At 37.0% G+C, this 20,015-nt stretch overlaps 1 protein-coding gene across 2 annotated transcripts in view; it reads left to right on the top strand.

The window, feature by feature from the left end:
• The window catches only part of si:dkey-33c9.6 (active breakpoint cluster region-related protein), a 72,956-nt gene extending 52,941 nt beyond the window's left edge, over positions 1-20,015 (top strand). Inside the window, exons 1-22 of one of the 2 annotated variants that reach the window (XM_060874728.1) lie at positions 4,377-4,528; positions 4,975-5,084; positions 5,685-5,789; positions 9,620-9,847; positions 10,714-10,821; positions 11,056-11,110; positions 11,199-11,251; positions 11,383-11,520; positions 12,356-12,477; positions 12,666-12,822; positions 13,708-13,833; positions 13,935-14,010; positions 14,108-14,203; positions 14,291-14,365; positions 16,234-16,331; positions 16,786-16,878; positions 17,036-17,202; positions 17,697-17,836; positions 18,309-18,443; positions 18,525-18,630; positions 18,895-19,036; positions 19,154-20,015. In XM_060874728.1, the coding sequence (XP_060730711.1) occupies positions 4,477-4,528; positions 4,975-5,084; positions 5,685-5,789; positions 9,620-9,847; positions 10,714-10,821; positions 11,056-11,110; positions 11,199-11,251; positions 11,383-11,520; positions 12,356-12,477; positions 12,666-12,822; positions 13,708-13,833; positions 13,935-14,010; positions 14,108-14,203; positions 14,291-14,365; positions 16,234-16,331; positions 16,786-16,878; positions 17,036-17,202; positions 17,697-17,836; positions 18,309-18,443; positions 18,525-18,630; positions 18,895-19,036; positions 19,154-19,240 (2,469 nt within the window). In that variant the 5' untranslated portion in view covers positions 4,377-4,476 and the 3' untranslated portion in view covers positions 19,241-20,015. Of the gene's footprint in view, positions 1-4,376; positions 4,529-4,974; positions 5,085-5,683; positions 5,790-9,619; positions 9,848-10,713; positions 10,822-11,055; positions 11,111-11,198; positions 11,252-11,382; positions 11,521-12,355; positions 12,478-12,665; positions 12,823-13,707; positions 13,834-13,934; positions 14,011-14,107; positions 14,204-14,290; positions 14,366-16,233; positions 16,332-16,785; positions 16,879-17,035; positions 17,203-17,696; positions 17,837-18,308; positions 18,444-18,524; positions 18,631-18,894; positions 19,037-19,153 lie in introns of those variants that run through there. The other variant, XM_060874729.1, reaches the window with a different exon arrangement.

Here is a 20,015-nt window from a genome sequence, read left to right as displayed (position 1 = left end):
CAGTGGAGTCTCACATACAGATTTCAAAAGAGTGATTACTTCAAGAACGGTTTAATTTGGGTTACACAGAAAAATAAAGAAAAAAAAGAAAATTAAAAAAAGAAGTGAGTCCAGGGGCAGTTCGATTAAAAAGAAAAAGAACTGAGGCTAGCTGTGGGTGGACCATGCTAGACTGTAAATGAAAAGAAAAGGAAATAAAAGAACTGAGCCTAGCCAAGGGTGGATCAGGTTATACCATAACTGAAAAGAAAAGAATGAAAAGAACTGAAGCTAGCCAAGGGTGGATCAGGCTAGACTACAAATGAAAAGAAAAGAAACAAAAGAACTGAGGCTAGCCAGGGGTGGATCAGCCTAGACTGGTTTGCTTTTGGCAGTTAGTCCATTTATTTTGAATCAGCATTGGTTTAAGAAAAGTCCTGATACTTGGGAATGAATTATGATTTTTGTGTTGGTCCTACTGTGAATTTGTGATTTTTGTGAAGCCCACCTCTGTGAATCCTCATCCTTATCTCAGACTTGATTTTGCCATCTTGACAAGGATCTGTGATTTTATGACACAGACATCCGGGCCCCCACCGACTCTCTGCAAATTTGCATATATAAAATGTGTGTGTATCAGTTCATAGCCATATCTTCCATATCTACTTCATATCTAGCCATATCAATTCTTAGTCATTTCATATGATTCTACATTCCATTTCACCTGTGTCTGTATCTTTTGAGCATTGAACTAGTTACTATGCTTATTTCTTCTTCTTCTTTCGGCTTTTCCCTTCAGGGGTCGCCACAGTGAATCATCTCTCTCCACCTAACCCTATCTTCTGCATCCTCAACACTTGCACCCACTAGCTTCAAATCCTCATTAATTACATCCATATACCTCCTCTTTGGCCTTCCTCTTTGCCTCCTGCCTGGCAGCTCCATGTCCAACATTCTCCTACCAATATACTCACTCTCCCTCCTCTGAACATGTCCAAACCATCTTAATCTCGCCTCCCTAACTTTGTCCCCCAAACGTCCAACATGGGCTATCCCTCTGATGTACTCGTTCCTAATCCTGTCCAATCTTGTCACACCCAAAGAGAACCTCAACATCTTCAATTCGGCTACCTCAAGCTCTGACTCCTGTCTCTTCTTCAGTGACACTGTCTCTAAACCATACTATGCTTATTACTATGCTTATTTAATGATATGATTTACAGTTTTCTAACACCATACATACACATGATCAGTATTCTGCATGTAAATATACCCCCATCCTCAGGCACAAGATGGCATTGATAAATCATTGATAGGCTTCATGCACATGCACAATTTATACAAAAAATATGCTTATATCTGAGACCCCAGATGTGTTGAATTCAGGAGAGGTGTCACAGAACAGATATCTCTGAGAACCGGAGGCACTACCTACTAATCTGAAAGAGTGAGTACCTTCACATTTTAAGAGTGCAGATTAGTGAATGCATCACCATGCCAAGAAAAAATTCAGCACTTCCTCCCTTCCTAAACAGACAGGTAAGTCTGTCCCATGTGTCTGCATCCACCTTGGCCTCCATTTCATGACACATACGTGATATTTTTTACAACAAATATCAATACACCCATATTTTAGACAAGCATGTTGATTTCTTAGCAGTTGATCCGTTTTAAAAACAGGATGTACCAACATTTTTCTTTTCATTATTGTTGCTGTACAAAATCTTATTTATATGCACACGAAGTACTCTGTGGTCAAAGATAAGTGTAACTTCAAATACGTCAAATACGTCTTCTGAATGATTACGCTAGCCGACAGAAACAAGACAAAATTTGCTTCCTTTATTTTTGAATACAGTCATTATAGAGAATAAATTGTGTGTCTTTCTAATAAGAAATGTAGTTTAATACATGCATTAAACATTCATTCATCTTCTACCGCTTATCCGAACTACCTCGGCGTCTGTCTACTATCTCAGGCGTCATCGGGCATCAAGGCAGGATACACCCTGGACGGAGTGCCAACCCATCGCAGGGCACACACACACACACACACACACACACACACACACACACACACACTCTCATTCACTCACGCAATCACACACTAGGGACAATTTTCCAGAGATGCCAATCAACCTACCATGCATGTCTTTGGACCGGGGGAGGAAACCGGAGTACCCGGAGGAAACCCCCGAGGCACGGGGAGAACATGCAAACTCCACACACACAAGGTGGAGGCGGGAATCGAACCCCGACCCTGGAGGTGTGAGGCAAACGTGCTAACCACTAAGCCACCGTGCCCCCCCTGCATTAAACATGATGAATTATAAACAGCAATATAGACTGTTGTCTATTTTATTTTTTTTAAAGAATTTCACAGACTGGTCCCTTCTGAAATCACCCCATATAGGTTTGATTTTGAGAACATAATTTGCATGTAGATCTATAGGTGCTGTTCAGTTTGCATATAAAATACATGAAAAGAAATTGGACTGGTACATACAACAGCCTTGAATATGGAATATGAATATAAAGCCTTCAGTCAAGTAAGCAGCAAAACAGTAATATCTGAATGCAGAATGCAAAACTCAAAAAAGTCTAATCAGCACAACTATAGGGAAGTTAGAAAGAAAACAATACTGTATATTTGACTCATTTTAACCTTTGGGAGAAAAAGGTTCATTAACACATAAGTTAAGGGGCACTGGGAAATGCCCATAAAATTATTTAAATATTCTAGATTCCATTTTATTGTATTCATAAACTGTCATCAGTGAAGTGGAACAAATACAAAAAGTTTAATTTATTTGTTAAATATTTTGCATGGGGCTACATTCCCACACTTGCCCCACCTATAGCAAGAGACATTTGAGGAAAGCTCGAAGTATACAAGACAACACACAAATTTGTTCACCCACATGCCATCTAAGAATAATTGCCAAAAGAACTGGGTACAAACCACAATAAATTGTAACAAAAGCAGCATTTATTTTCCTTGTCTGGTTATTGATACTTCCTACATAAAATTTGTAAATATGACCAATTCCTAGTGCAACATGGCAGTGAGAGCTTGTCTTTCACCACATGGCCTTGTTCCTGATCTTTCTCTTGCACAATCTATCAGGAAATTAGTCTCAACTTTTTTAGAAGAAAACTATTATCTATTTTTTTGTCAATATTATCTTCTAACACTAGGTGGCAGCGTTGCACAATTTAAATACGGAACCGCTGTTGTGGTCTTACATAAAGGAGATTATAGTCTTATAGAGATAAGTGAAACAAATCTAATTAATTGCAATTAATAGCATATGGAATTCTTTTAAATTGGTCTCGAATAGCTCATTATTAGTATGACTAAACTAAATAAAGATCGAAGCTCAGTTCACAGATACAGATGTGTATGGTATTTTTATTTGTCAAAATCTGTATTAAATTAAATTAAATTAAAATACTCACAATCCCAAATTAACAGGTATTTTTTATATTAATAAAACCTATATATAAGTCACTGCTCTTTTGAATAACCTGAACCCATCCCATGCTCCTGAAATAGAAAAAAGGGCATTTAAATTCATGTGTTTTTTTCCCCCCACACTTATTTTTATATGCTTTCCTTCCCTGAGTTTTCAGAGCGCTTTTCTGAATCAATGGAACCAATGCTTCAATCCAAAAATGCACTGAACGGGTAAATGCACTTGTCCTCCACTTGTCCTCCAGTTGTCCTCCTAGATCAATCTGAATCAAACTGCAGACCCTTGACAGATGTTTGATTAGACAAAGCTCTTCACCACCAACACCATCATGTATCGTGTAGAATGTGTGCCAGGGTGCACTGGAGCTGCTCTGGTGGTTAGTGGTTGCCTTTACCTTACTTATACATTTTCTGCTTATTTTTTCTGCCATATCATATTAAAATGATGCCCCCTTATGGAAGAGATTAACTGAGTTTTCAGCAGTATTTTATGGAGTGGGCGGATCTAGATTAGAAAACCAATTCATCTGCCTAGACAGCTATACAGTACACACCATGACAATCGTGTAATAAAAGCACTGATTCCATCATCAATTCATTAATCAATTATTAATGATCATTTATTCACTGCTTAGTCAGGAGCAGGAACATCAATGTTGGCATGATGATACAAAGTTATATAAAACAAACATATAAACAAAGCAGTTAAACAAGCACAAAGGATTTCATGTAGTTACTTCTAAAACAATTCTACTGACGACAATTAAGTCTGGATCAAGTGTAGTAAAGATAATCAGAATTACAGACAAAATTAGTTTCTCTTCCGACTCTCTCTCTCTCTCTCTCTCTCTCTCTCTCTCTCTATCTCTCGCTCTCTCTCTCTCTGGTCATAGAAACAGGAAGAATGGTTTATATTCTCCTTCCTTGACAGGGATTGGTTTAGAGACAGACAGCTTTAGGTGGTTTTAGACCCACATTTTCTCTCATTTCCATGCCGGCTCTGGTCTCTGTATTGATTGCTGATGGAGCTTTATGAAGAGGCGCTGCAGTATCTCATATCCTCCGGTATACCGGGTGAGCTCTGGGTGTCTGGCTCATATCGTCATTGCATTTAAGCTTTCTGCGCTTAGAAAAACTTTGGTATTTCACTAACAATGCCTTCAATCTGCAATTCTGTGATATCTAATGTCTTAACTATCCTGAACTATGCTATTTGATAGGATAGTAATATGATATGATAGGAAATTCCATTTAATTTTTAACATTTGGCTGATAAAATGTTTTTTATTTAAACAGTTAAAAGTAGTACATGTTGAGTTATACATGTTAGTTCTTTTTGATGGATTAGCCATGGCTTCTCGTTTTTCTATTGTTCATTTCTGTGGTTATGTTTTTGCTGAGAGTTGAGGGTTAAAGGCTGTTGAGCTTTTCCGTGTTGAAGCTTCTTTATTTCTATCACTAAATAGTTTAAAGTAAAAAATGAACCACTGATGGTCATCTTGTTTTGACTGAATTGGTAGTGGAGGAAAATGGAGCTGTGGATTCAGAATTCTCTCAGGATGTGTTTGGGGATGAGACCGACTGGCTTCCTAGCATCACAGAGGCGGCAGAAGCATTTCCAGACACACCAGTGAGTCCATTATTTTTTCTCAGTGGTTCAAAGTTGGGCCTGTGATTTATTTTTATATTGTTAAAGTGGTGAAATCACTTATCAGTGTATTTATATGTATTATTGAGCTCTTTTAGCACTGGATTAAACCAAACCCTCAAATAGTCAAGTCCTCAATACCTCAAAACAGATTAGGCCTGATATGTCACCTATATCACCATCTACACCCGAGGCATATCACAACATCATGACATAAGAACGCATCTCTGTATAAATGTGCTCAGATTTAGTTTCAGCTCATGAGTTGACATCCATGACAAGATTTTGGCTAGACCTGCTGAAATCCATAAACTTCGGTTTGTCAGTTAAGAAAAAAAATGTAGTAAGAAGGACACTAAACTGTATTTCAGGAGCCAAGAAATCTTTAGCTTGAGGTATTTCTGGCCAAGTAGTTTAAGAGATTTGGATGTCTGTGTACCTTTACTTCTCAGTATTAGTATTAATCCCAGTAGATCTCATTCTGACTGTTATTGGTTCTCTGTTGAAACACGTCTCTAGAGTATAGAGTTTCTAAAGTGAGTCAATTGACTTGTTGAAGTTCATGATGACCTGTTGTTCCAGATCTGTAAAAGCCCAGAAGAGATGCTGGACAGGAGAGTACAGCTACTCAAAGAGATTTTAATAAGTGAAGAGACCTACCTGAATGAGTTGAAAATCCTGCTCATGGTAACAAACACAGCACAACATACAAACAAATATATTTGTAGACGCTGCTATTTCATTCATTCATTCATTCATAAATTAATTAATTACTTAATTAATTCCTAAATTAATTATTTCATTAATTAATTCATTCATTTTTTTCTGGTCAGGATGGATTTTAATACAATCCCATGAACATTGGGCATGCAGCAGTGATAGTGTACCCTGGATGGGATGTGCCATGTAGATACACATTCACACACACTTTAACACATCAGCCTATTCACCTACTGGCATATTTTTGGTGGATGGAAAGAAACCAGAGAAATCCATTCTGACTTGCTGTGTAGTGCTTAACTATAGCTATATAACCATAAAACAGCTTTACAGGAAACATAGATGTAGGTCAGAAATTCTCACTTAAGGCATGTGTTAATGTGTTAAAGTGTTATGATGTTATTTGATGAAGATAAATAATTGTGGTGATAGAGTGGCACAATAGTTAGAGTCAATGCCTCATAGCTCCTGTTCAGTCTTATAAAAGTATATGAGTGTGTGTTTGTGTGGTGCCCTGCAATGGGCTGGCATTCCAACCATGCTGTATTCCTGTCTCAAACAGACTCCCAGGATAGACATTATATTCTATATGACCCTGGTCAGGATTAGAGTGGTACAAAAAATGCAGTTTTGGAATCACAAGGCCAATTATTTTGTTTTTGATATACTCTGAGGACATTTGAGATTAAAGGATCAATATTGGAGAATAAAACATAATTTCTGTTTTCATTTCCTGATATTTATATCTAGATATTTAAAAAAAACTTAGAACATGGTATATGAAACATGGGAAATTTTAAACTGACCAATTAACCAAAATGTGTGTGCATTTCAAAAACTGAAGGAAGAAACTCCCCAAAATTTACAATGTCTCAAAATATCTGAAGTACATGCCTAGAAAAATATTAGCAATATCAGGATATGAAAGCTGAAATTCTGATCTATTATCTCATATTCATCTTTTGATCTTAAACTGAATTGCCTCCAGTGAAAAGCCAAAAAAAAAAAAAAAGCTGCTTCAATACATTTGGAGGACAATGAATATATAAATAAGTCCAGGAAGTCATTATATTTTAGTACTTGGATGGCCAATGCTTAACTCATATGTTATAAATTTTAAACAAAAATATACTTGATATATGGAAAAAATCTTCCCCTTTCTGTTTCTGTTTTCAAACTTCTTCTTATTCGTACCACTCATATGCAGAAAGTGAAGTGCTTGTTTTTCAAGTGATATTGAACATGTTGGCTTTAAGAGCAATAATTCTGACCTTGATACATTTATTTTAATGAACTTGTAAATTATGAGAGTAAGTGACACCATTGGATACTTATTAATACTTAATAGTATTAAATACTACTGTATGTTTTTTTCATTGCTTTTTTCACTTGTTTCAGTTATTTAACATGAGAGTAAGGAACTTCCTTAATCGTTTAAATAGAATGAACACTTCTTTATTTCCAGAATCAGTCAAACTGGGATTTGGGTTTTATTTGGGTCTTCGGATGCTTCACACACAGGCTATCTTATGTACACCCAATCACCTCATTATCTAGAAAGCTTATGCTATAGAAAAAATTTCAATTACAGGCATACAGTTACTGGCTGTCAGGTCCCAACTACAAGATACTGTACATGTATAGTCACAGGATACATTTACATTTACAAGTCTCTATCATTGGATACGTTAACTCTGGTTCACTAGGTTACATACTTAAGACACCATGAGTCTAAAACATTGTTCAAGTTTTTTTTTTAATTAATTAATTAATTAATTAATTAGTTTATTTATTTTTATAAACATATATGCAACAAACAAGGAAGGAAGTGCTAGTTGAAGTGTTTCCTGAATAAGTAGGTCTTCAACCGTCTTTTGAAAATAGCCAGTGACTCAGCTGTCCGGAACCCTAGGGGAAGTTCATTCCACCACCTTGGTGCCAGAACAGAAAAGAGTCTTGTTGGTTACTTGCCTTTTACCCTGAGAGATGGTGGAACCAGACGAGCAGTGCTGGTAGCTCTGAGGGTGCGGGGTGCAGTGCGAGTAGTGATGAGGGCTTTGAGGTGAGGCAGCTGGTCCTTTTCTGGCATTGTAGGCCAGCATCAGTGTTTTGAATCTGATGCGTGCAGCTACCAGAAGCCAGTGGAGGGATTGCAGCAGCAGGGTGGTATGCGAGAACTTAGGCAGGTTGAGAATAAGCCATGCAGCTGCATTTTGGATCATTTGCAGAGGACTACTTGTGTTCATAGGTAAACATGCTATGTGTCACCTGAATACAGTGTCACCTGAAAGTTTGTGAACCCTTTTGAAATTTCTATATTTTTGCATAAATAAATTTGCATCTGATTTCAGTCACTGAGATAACAATCAGGTCTCCACGAGTGTCATATTTTATTTAAAGAACAGAGATCTATCAAAGTCTATGTTCATGATGTGTGTTTGTGGAAGAGGATCATTGCAAAAACAACTGAGATTTCTGAGGACTTCAGAAAAAGAGTTATAACTAAGCAACTAAAGGCCTCTTGTACTTTGGCTTATGTTAATGTTCATGAGTCTGCCATCAGGTGAACATTGAACAACGTTGGTGTGCAAGGCAGAGTTGCAAGGAGAAAGCCACTACTCTCCAAAAAGAACATTGCTGCCCATGAAGTTTGCTAAAAATCATGTGGACAAACCAAAGGAAAAATTGTTTTTGGAGGAATGAGACCAAAATGAAACTTTTTTATTTTAAAATGAGAAGCATTATTTTTGGAGAAAGAAAAATACTGAATTCCAGCATAAGAACCATATACCATCTGAGAAACATGGTGTGGTAGTATCATGCTTTGGGCCTGTTTTGCTGTATCTGGGCCAGGACAGCATGTCATCATTGATGGAACAATGAATTCAGAATTATTCCAGTGATCTCTAAAGGAAAATGGCAAGACATCTGTCCATGAACTGAATCTCAAGAAAAAATGGTTCATACACCAAGACAACGATCCCAAGCATCCAAGTCTGTCTAGCAAAGCATGATTAAAGAGGACCAAACGTAATGTTTTAGAATGGCCAAGAAAATGTCCTGACTTTAATCCAAAAGAAAAATTGTGTAAGGACCTGAAGCAGTTCATGTGAGGACACTCACTACAATCCGAGTGTTGAAGCTCTTCTGTACTGAAGAATGGAATAAAATTCTTCTAAGCTGTTGTGCAGGATAGATCAACAATTACTGGAAACTTTACTTACAGTTATTGCTGCACAAGGGCAGATACTGAAAGCAAAGGTTCACATAGTTTAAAGTCACAGATATGTAATGCTGGATAATTTTTCTCAATAATTAAATAAAGAAGTATAATATTGTTGTCTCATTTGTTGGACCTTGTTCACTTTGTTTACTTTTAGGACTTGTTTGAAAATCTGATGATGTTTTGGGTCATATTTATGCAGAAATATAGGAATTTCTAAAGGGTTCACAAACTTTCAAGAGACACTGTATAAAAATTGCTCTTGCTTGGCTCTGCTACAAGTAGTCTCATAAACCACATTGTTTCCAAGTTGTTGCAGAGGGGTCTGTTTTTGTGGTAGTACAGTTTTTTCATGCCATACATCCTATTCCTATAAAAATCAGGTAGATCGTAGACAGAGTGACTGATAAATACATCAAAATTCTGACTTTTTTGGCTTTCTTTTGGTCTCATTCATATAAAAATAAACAATAAAATACAATGGTTACTATTTTGCAATCACTGCCTTAACATGAGTTACTTAACATGGGTTCTACAGTTCTCTCTCTTTCTCTTTTGCTTTCTTTTTTCCCAGCCTTTGAAAGCTCTCAAGGCCTCAGCTGGTACATCCCAGCCTGTGTTGTCCATTGAGCAGGTCCAAACAGTGTTCTACCAGCTGCCAGAGCTTTTAGATCTCCACACTGAGTTTCATAGCAGCCTCAGAGCTAAATTAAATTTATATTTAGATCTGGAAACAGGCCTTCCTCTGGAGCTAAAGAATGAGAACCTTGACCTGTCCGTTGGAGATCTCTTCATCAAATTTGTGAGTTTGTGTTTGTGTTTTTTTATTCCATGTTACGATTTGTATTTTGGTTCAGCCAGAGAACCCCTTAAAGAAAGGATGACCATGAATGGGAAATATGCATTGGGCCTTTAGCCTTTAGATTTGCCTTCAGCAAGTGAAATACATGCTCATTTGTACTGAGGTCAGATGATCGATTCCAGTTCTTTGCCTTAAAAATGCCTTTGTTGTTTTTAAAATATGTTTCAAGTCATTGTCCCTCTGTACTGTGAAACACAGCATTTGGCTGAATCTGAGCAGATAATGAAGAGCTATACACTTCATACTTCCTGATGAAGTGTATAGCTCTTCATTATCTGCTCAGATTCAGCCAAATGCTTTAGTAAATGCTTCAGTAAAAAGCAGTCACATTATCCATAAATACAAAGGAACTAATTCCGTCACACATGCAACACCCCAATATGAAATGATATTCTTTTCTCATCCCATCATTTTGGTAAAACTTTATGTTTTTGTTTTTGTTTTATTTGTTTAATGCGTTTGCCAATCTCTAATCTGGTTTTCCTGTTTTTGTGGTGTACCTTGTAGTAAACCCTCTGAATTTACTCTGCTGAATGCTGCTTGATTGTTGACTCTGACAATTTTGTCATTTAAATAAATTTGTTATTTAATATATTGTTATTTGATTTCAACTCCAGTATATAATAGTTGGCAGTTAAAATAATAATAACTATATATATAGTATATACACATTAACCTGACTGTAGACTCATGTTGTACACAAGTACACATATGATATTACTTATACAATCGCATGTGGAAAAACCTCTTTATTATGAGGTGATTCTTTATTATAACAGACCATTTTTTTGCTTTATGATGTTTAGGTGAGCCAGTTAGGAATGTACCGAGGATTTATTGATAATTATGAGAATGCTGTAAAGGTAGTGAAGAAATGCACCCAATCAGACCCACGATTCCGAACTATTGCACAGGTGTGTATGCTGCTGATCAGTTAAAATGTGTGTGTGTGTGTGTGTGTGTGTGTGTGTGTGTGTGTGTGTGTGTGTGTGTGTGTGTGTGTGTGTGTGTGTGTGTGTGTGTGCGTGTGTGTGTGTGTGTGTGTGTATGTGTATGTGTGTGTGTAAATCTGCATTAGATCAGTGTTGTACAGAAATATCATGAACTCACATTCTTGTTATTAACAATAACATTTCACTGTTATTTAGAGCATGAAGGCCACAAAAGGATCAGACAATTCAAGAGCTATGTACACCTTTGAAGGTAATGGAATAATGAAGGTTGTTTTTTTTTAGTTATCAGTTATTCTGTCATTTTATGTTGTCCATTTCAACCATGTCTTATATTATAGCTCTCCTGTACAAGCCTCTGGACAGAGTGACTAAAACTACTCTTGTGTTGCATGTAAGACATTTAGTTGTCAATTCTAATTGTCTTAGAATGTCATTTGATTCCATGCTTAAAATATGGTTTTATTTCTCTAGATCACTGCTCTTCCTTTTTACAGTTCTCACGTTTCTGTCCTTCCTGTATAGGACTTGCTAAAACAGACTCCAGCTGATCACCATGACAGTGCAGTGCTACAGGAAGCCCTACGTGTTTCAAGTAGCTTCCTGTCTGGGGTTAACGAGGGATCACAGTGCAAGACCTCTGTCACTCTCAGCAGAGGAGAGGTACACAAGCACAGGGCGTTCATGCACACACGCACGCACACAGACACACACTCACAATTTCTATTTCACATATTCAACTTAATCAAAATGACATCTAAATAAAACCATTGTCACAAAAAATAACAATGGTCAAAAATTGTCTTACAAACTACATACTGAATTAAAAAACATTAACACATATTTATATGATGCTAAGGAAATAGCATATACTTTCATGATCTTTACACTGGATTAATGCATCATTCATCCTTAGACTAACTCTGCTCACAATGTGGCAGCAGTTGTTCCTTTCATGAAAAGCACTCCAATCTAACTGAATTAAATTGAGTTTTATTTCTATTGTGCATGGCCACAACACAGTAATACAGATGCAGATTATATTAAGATGTCAATGACAACTGTAGACATGTACATTATAAAAATAGGCTAACCAAGTCTACTAAGTTTGCTGAAAAGAAGATCAGGAGCATATTGTGAATAAAAATCCTTAAGTGAGCACAAAACACTTATATATGATTACAAAAGCATTTCCTAGGTACAAGTCTGTCAATAAAGCAAAGTTGTGTGCTGGGCATAAATAATTGCATAGAGTGTCTTGGTGTTTATGATTATGAGGGATATCGTAGCTTAGTGGTTAAGGAGTTGGACCACTGTTTGGTAGGTCGTGAGTTCCACTAAGCATCCACCGCTGGGTTCTTGGGTAACCCCTTAACCATCAATTGCCCAGTTGATCACACACAAACAATTAGCACTTCATAAGCAAACTTAATACATAATTAAAAAATACAAAAATCATAAGACCTTATTTACTTTGTTTTGGGTATGTGTCTCATAGCGACGACAGCTTGTGCGAGATGGATTTGTGGTGGAGGTTTGTGATGGTGGGCGGAGCCTCAGACACCTTTTTCTCTACACAGATCTACTGCTGTGTGTCAAGCTTAAGTGTGGAAATATGGGGTGAGGAAAACCTATATAATTCATTTAGAAAAGCAGATCACCATTGTAAAATACTTGTTGCTTTCTTCTCTTTTGGCAAATGGTTTTTACTGGCCCTGTGTGTTTGTGTGTGTGTGTGTGTGTGTGTGTGTGTGTGTGTGTGTGTGTGTGTGTGTGTGTGTGTGTGTTTGTGTGTGTGTGTGTGTCAGGAGGCAGCCTCACTACAGGTTTTGTTGGTATATGCCAATAAGTGGACTCAGGATGAACTGGGCAGCAGAGCAGGAAGCATCAGCTGATCTTCAGCTTAAAATCAGCAACATGAGACTAAAAGTGTTCCACCTGAGGCGTGCATTCCGGGAGTACATGGTAATGTTGGTATTTGTGATTGTGTCAGCATGAAAACTGTGTGTTTCTATTTCATGTCGTTATCAATCTTCTTATCTTATATATTTAAGTACAATTTGATTAAATATCTTTCCTCAAGTCAGTAATTTAGGAAGCGTGAATGAAACGCTGCTCTGGGCCAAAAATTCAGGCAAACTGGATGGACATGCCATTACCTGAAGAAATAAGACACTGTACTGTTGAATACTTCTAGAGCTATCTGTATGCAGGTTAAATATAATAGATGCCCAAAATATGTGGTCATCTGAACATCCTTCTCCAAACTGTTGCAAAAATGTTGAAAGCACAGACTTGAAAATAGACTGTCTTTGCCAAGGTTGGTGTGGAAGAACTTTCCTCAACCAAACCAAAAGCCAATTCCTCAACCGCACTGAACACCTTTACATTGAGTTAGAACACCAAGGCTTTCATTTATGATATTTTGCTAACACCCTTACATTTAAATTTACATTTATCTTACAGTAGTTATACATCTGAGCACTGTATGCCAAGCTGCTGGTCAATAGCCCAATGTCTTAACCATTAAGCTACCATTGCCCCCACAAAAGCTAGTGCAATACCTTCTTAAAGAGTGGAGGCTGTTATAAGAATAAAGTAGGGACCAACTTTGGAAAATTATGTTCAACAAGTCATATGATAGTCAGGAGTCTGCATACTTTTGGCCATATTGTTTACCTGTGGTGGTATTCCATGTGATGCTAACCCAGCCAACAGCAACTGTAAACCACAGCGTCTACTTTTACAAAAAACAAATGAAACAGTCTATCTATCTAAGTTCTTGATTAATTCTTCTTAGTATATGTAAAGGAGAATGTATGTAAAAATGTGTCATTTTTTATGTTTCAGAAAGAGAAGAAAGGGTCAGTTTCTCGTGCTGCCGATCGCTGTGGAAAAAAGCTTGAAGCTTGTGAAATTTGGCTTCTCACCCACAAACCTTCTTTTATCTTAGAGCTACATAGCCCCAGCAGCAAAGTGTGATCTTGTTGCATATAAACACAACATAAATACATACAAATGCAAATATTTTTTGAGCAGTTCCATAAAGACAGCACTCTCCTACTTTTTCCCTTTAGAGTCACACCATTCACTTACATTCTCTGTATGAGCTAGAAGAGTGGAGAAAAGCAATTAACAACTGCAAAACAGAGGGTGGGTGGAACTTCCTTTAGTATTTCATACTAAATATGTAAGAGGTTTTACTTATAGAATATCATTTTAATGGTCATACACCGTTTGTGTGTCTCAGAGGTAGAGACAGTGCCACCGGACTTACTGTCCCTTACCAACTCTTGTGTCAAACTAAGAATGACTCAACAGCTGCCCCTTTGCTGCCTTAAGACTGGTCAGTACCTTTATTTTTACATTCGCACACTAACAAATTCTGCAACCTTAACTCAATTTTCCATTTTACTTTCTTTCTCTCATACAGACGATGAAGAAAACAGTATGTGTGGGAGTGTGTGCGTGATTGTGCATTCAGCCTGTGGGCTACAGCAGCCAGTTAGTAAGTTTTTCCCTCCACAGACACAATTGAGTATGTACCCAACAACACATGACATATACTAGTTCAGATGATATGCAATTGTCAACAATGGAGTAAAATCCAGAATCCCACAATCCACACAATGGAAGGGTGTCAGTTCTGGGCATACTTGTCCCAAGACAGGATCTGAGTCCAATAGCTTTGGATCTGTGCACAGAGAGTACTTGGAAAACATATAATCTTGTGATTGGCTCTCTCCATTTGCCTGTTGCTCTGTGGGTGGTAACCTGAGGCTAGGTTCAAAATCATCCCCAGTTTCTCCATTAAGCTAGAACAGACTCATGACATGAAAAGAGTGCCACCGTCACTGAGCATGTCCTCAGGGATCCAAAAATAATGGAAAACGTGGTTGAGTAGCAGTTCGGCTGTAGTAAATGCTGTGGGTAGGTGGGGCAGAGGGACAAGCTAAAGCGAGTTGGAGAAACGGTCAACAATGACTAGGATGATTGTGAGCCTGTGGGAGAGCCATAATGAAGTCCACTGCCAGGTGGGAGCAAGGCCACCGTGATGAGCACAGGGTCACAAGCTTACCAGTCAGCAAGGTTCAACAGACCATGACTTGTGCACAAGCACTAAAGGAGAAAATAAAATGCTGCACATCATGGACCATGTCATGCCCACAGTACTTATCTTGCAGTAAGTAATATTTTCAGTGGGCTACTGGGTGGCCTGTAGCTACAGCTGTGTATGCACACATGAGGAGTTTAAATTGTAGGGCTAAGGGCACAAACTGCTTGTTGGAGGGGCACATACTAAGAGCTTGCTGTGGGGAAGTACTGTATGTGCAATTCCTTGATCAATGTCCTAGGCACTGCCCTTAAAAAGTAACAAAGCAAAGCAAAAATTATCAATAAGGCAAAGTCCAGAATCACAATTGAGAAGCAACTGGGTAAGCCCAGAATAACAATATGAGAGACAACACAGCTTTGTAAGTTCAGGCAGGGACACACTGACGCTTACTTTTCAGTAATTAATTGTTTGCGAGGCTCTTACATCTGGTATGATGCTTCTGTAAATGTGTGTGATCAGTAAACAGGCAAATGTGCAACAAGGTCTGTGGTTGTTGGGGAGTTTTGTCTTGTGCAGCTATGTTTGTAGGTTATAGTGTGTTCTGGGAAACGTATTTGGTGGTGGATGTGAGACTTTGTTTAAGACATCTGACTTTCAAAACATATTTTACTCAAACTGATGTAAATTATGCAAATTCTTTTACACGTCAAATTCTTTTTCACGTGTTTACTGAAAGCCTTCTTGCATTCTAATGTTATAATAATAATATAATATAGATCAGACATGACTGCAAGCTATGTCTTGAAGATGTAAAATAGCATTTTTGCCTTCAAAAACTGATCAGTAATCGGTACTCATCACTATTTTCACATTTAAATGCAATAAAAATAAATACACCATATATTTATAAACAATTAAATATACTGTATGCTAACAATGCTAACTACTAACAATGAAATGAGAGCTGCTGCATTTCTTTATAAATCTTGTAACAGATAATCATTTCTAGCTTAGAATTTTGAAAGGAATATTATTATAATATCGCAGGTATATGTATTATGTTTTATTAAACAAATATTAATATTAGATTAATGTTTGAGGAGATGTGTTTATATTTCTGCTGTAGGCAAAAGCCTAACAAAAATGTTTTAAGGGTTTAATTTATAAACAAACTTATAATACTTTACAAACTTTGATTGTTTTTTTTGTTTCTTTTTTCTTTAAATAAATCTTAAAGAAATTATGTCAACTCCCAATATTTGCTTTTTCATTGTTGAATAATCAGCCCTGAGTCTATTTGTACTTCTTTTCAACTGCAGGTGTCTATGTCTGTGTAGAAGTTGATGGCTTTGAGATTTTTGAGAGAAGAGCTCAGACTTGTCTTTCATCATATAGTCTGATGCCACAGTGGGATCAGGTATAGACTTAACACGCACAAACACGACCAAATTCTTTTACATTGCCTTTCATCTCAGTTTGATTGACTTATTTATTGTGTAATTCATTGTGTATTGTGTAAGTCTGATTGAAATGAGTTTAAATAAGACATTGAAAAACACCTGAACCAGAAACCTCAAGGTTACGTTATTATAGTGATTATGACCTTAATAATAGTTAAGCTGAATTTAACACAATGAAGCCTTGGGTAAAATCTCTCTCTCTCTCTCTCTCTCTCTCTCTCTCTCTCTCTCTCTCTCTCTCTCTCTCTCTTTCTTTCTCTATCTATCTATCTATCTATCTATCATCTATCTATCTATCTATCTATCTATCTATCTGTGCCTGTCTGTCTGTCTGTCTGTCCATCTCTCTCTCTCTCTCTCTCTCTCTCTCTGTCTGTGTGTGTGTGTGTTTGTGTTGTGTTTGTGTGAAAGGAGCTGGTACTGAAGGTGGATGGAGCTCAGCAGCTCTATCTGCTGTGTGTCTCTCAGTCAGAGGAGAATATTTTGGGCAGAGCTATGATACAGGTAAAATACAGCTTCTTTTGGAATCAAGCAATATATTATTTTCCTTAACATAATTCCCAACCATATGCATAATATACTATATAATATATTCATATTATTCTGTGGGTGTTGGGTCACATATATAATCTGAGAATGAATTTGCATGTGTTTGTCACAGTTAAATCCTGCTGATATGCTAAAAAAGTGGAAGAGAATGAACGTGAATTTGGGCTCCATAGAGTTAACGCTGTCGATCAAATACTCACCCCATCAGCTTGAGCCACCCAGCTCAGCCCCTCTCCAGCACCAGCCTGTATTCTGTATGCTGATTGGAGATGTAGCAAGGTCAGAATTTCCTCTTGTTTTTTTTTTAAAGTCCAACTATTTTAATTTTCTTTACTGTGAAGTACAATGCTGTAGAAAAAAATAAATGGGTTAAAAATAGATGTAGTATCATTGGCTGACATTTTATTTATAGACAAATTCAGTACCTACAAAATCAAAGTAATTCTAGTCTGTTCCACTATACTATACTATACATCAATGAGTTTGAGCAACAATTCATTTATCCATTCTGACCAAACGCAACATGAGAGATGACTGATCAGTGGAAAATCTAAAAAGAAATATAGTTATGTAATACTGGAATGTTACAACATGGTAAAATCACAGGATGTTCTGCAAAAAGTAAGAATACACTTTCTGTCACGTTCAGGATATGTTTCCTGCATGATTTGTTAAGTGAATATCCTCTTTTGGGTTAGCTGTATTTGTCCACTGATGATACTAACTTATTTAAACTCACCTTCTTTGTGTGTGTCTTTATTTGCCTACTGAAGACAAGAGGGTGTGCTGGTTCCTCATATAGTACGTGCCTGTGTGGATGAGATTGAGAGAAGAGGACTAGAGGAAGAGGGCATTTACAGAATCTCAGGAGCTACCAATGAGATTCAGGCTTTAAAACAAGCATTTAACACCAGTAAGCGTGTGTCATGGTTATTTCTATTCAAAAAATTAATGTACTACTTCCATGACAGAACTTGTAAAGAACCTGCTTAAAACATTTTGTGCAGAAAAATCTAAATCTCTTCTGCATACTGAATTGGTAGCAAGAAACCAAATGTAAGTTCTGTGTGTATAACATTCGTAATTGCGAAAGAGTATAATATACTTAATTGTGAGAGAACACTGTAAGTTAAGCATGAATTATATCAAGCAATCTTTCATAGTTTAGATAAAAGCATTCTACCTCCAATGTGGCATTAACTGTCCAGTAGCTCTCTTGAATTACCTTCAGGATCAATAAAGTGTCTATCTATCTATCTATCTATCTATCTATCTATCTATCTATCTATCTATCTATCTATCTATCTATCTATCTATCTATCTATCTCAAAATGTCTCTCCATCCCTGATTTCTCTTCTCTTTCACGGTTCCTCTCTGTCCTCAGATTACTGGGAGGCTATGAGTAAGGTGAGAAATGTGGATGTGAATGTAGTGTCTAGCACTCTTAAGCTCTACTTAAGAGAACTGCCTGAGCCTCTAATTCCTGCTGCCTATTTTCAGAGACTTTCTAAAGCAATGGGTGAGTTTTGTGCACTTTGTTTTTCTCAATCACTCACTCACTCTACCACACACAAACTGACACTGTGTGTATCTCTAACAGATTTGACAGACCCCAATCTTAGAGCGAGCACCATGTTCTCTGAGCTGCACTCCTTCCCTGATGTCAATCGCAACACACTTCTCTTCCTCTTACATCATCTTAAACGGTAACTTCCTGTATTCTAGTTGTATTCACTCCTATAAAATGTGTATTTTATTACATATTATGATTAAAGCCAGGAACTTGCTAGGTTTAGTCAGCATACAGTATCTTAATTGATGATTTATTCTTCTTATAACATCGGTCCAACTCCATTCACCTCTCTGCCTCTCTGTAACCCGTCTCTCTTTCTTTCTTTTTTTTTTCTTTCTTTCTTTCTTTCTTTCTTTCTTTCTTTCTTTCTTTCTTTCTTTCTTTCACTGTGTCTTAGGATTGCGGAGAAGGAGGAACTGAATAAAATGTCTCTAAGTAATCTGGCCACAGTGTTTGGCCCAACTCTCATGCGCCCCCCAGCGACAAGTCTTGATCAGTGCGCTCCACCCGTCGACATCTCTCAAGAGGTTGAGGTTCAGGTCAGTTTAGTGTCTCAAAAGGTGAAATTTATTACATTAGTCTGCAACACAGGAACCATAGAAGAAGACAGTGTATTATAGATGCCCTGGAGTCTTTATGTATGTGTCTTTCCTCAGGTCCATGTGATTTACCTCTACCTCCAGCTTCCGAATCTGCCAGAAGCTCTCACTACAAAACCACTGGATACCGAGGAAGACCCATAAAGGTTAAATTAGTGCTGTGTGTTATACATATGTATACGAGTACACATTAAGCACAATATCTTGTCATCTTGTCAACATTCACAGGCAATTTCAATGAACTATATACCATGTATATTTATCTTATTTAATTTAAACAATGAATTGTAACACCTTCTGAATTGCGTATATAATTACAGAAAACGTTTTGTAATAAAAATGAGAATTGATGAATAGTGCTGTTAGAACACTTGGTGCATTTAAATGTTTAGAGCCAAAAGAAGGCAGAGCTACAGGTTTGCATTTAAAATGGTAAGCAGTATTATAATTTAACGGATAGATTCAGATTAAATTTGCAAATGCACTGATCAACTCCATTTTATAAGTAGCTCTGAGTGACAACTTTTATACATTTAACTACACTAAAACTCAGCAGTTCACAGTGCCCAATTATTCAATTCACTTTAATTCAATTTATTTGTATATCGCTTTTAATAATGAGCATTGTCTCAAAGCAGATTTTCAGAAGTATAGGAACAGAAAAAAAATGTAATGTTTAAAATTAAGTTATAAGTTATTATCACTGGAGTCCCTGAATATTTTGGGGTTCATTAATCTTTGCAGCTCTTTCAGATTTTACCTTGCGATAGAAGATATGTACTGATGCTTCAACCTTCAAGTAGGATAAATTATTGTTACTAGATGTTTTTAGGTTATTTTGTTTAGTATTTTAGTGTTTAGTATTAAAATGTGTTAATGATCAATAAAATACTAGTACTGATTTTGCTAGTTCAATGTA

Source organism: Tachysurus vachellii, chromosome 7 (genome assembly GCF_030014155.1).
Source record: "Tachysurus vachellii isolate PV-2020 chromosome 7, HZAU_Pvac_v1, whole genome shotgun sequence".
NCBI classification, from domain to species: domain Eukaryota; kingdom Metazoa; phylum Chordata; class Actinopteri; order Siluriformes; family Bagridae; genus Tachysurus; species Tachysurus vachellii.
This window is presented reverse-complemented; position numbering and strand designations above follow the sequence as displayed.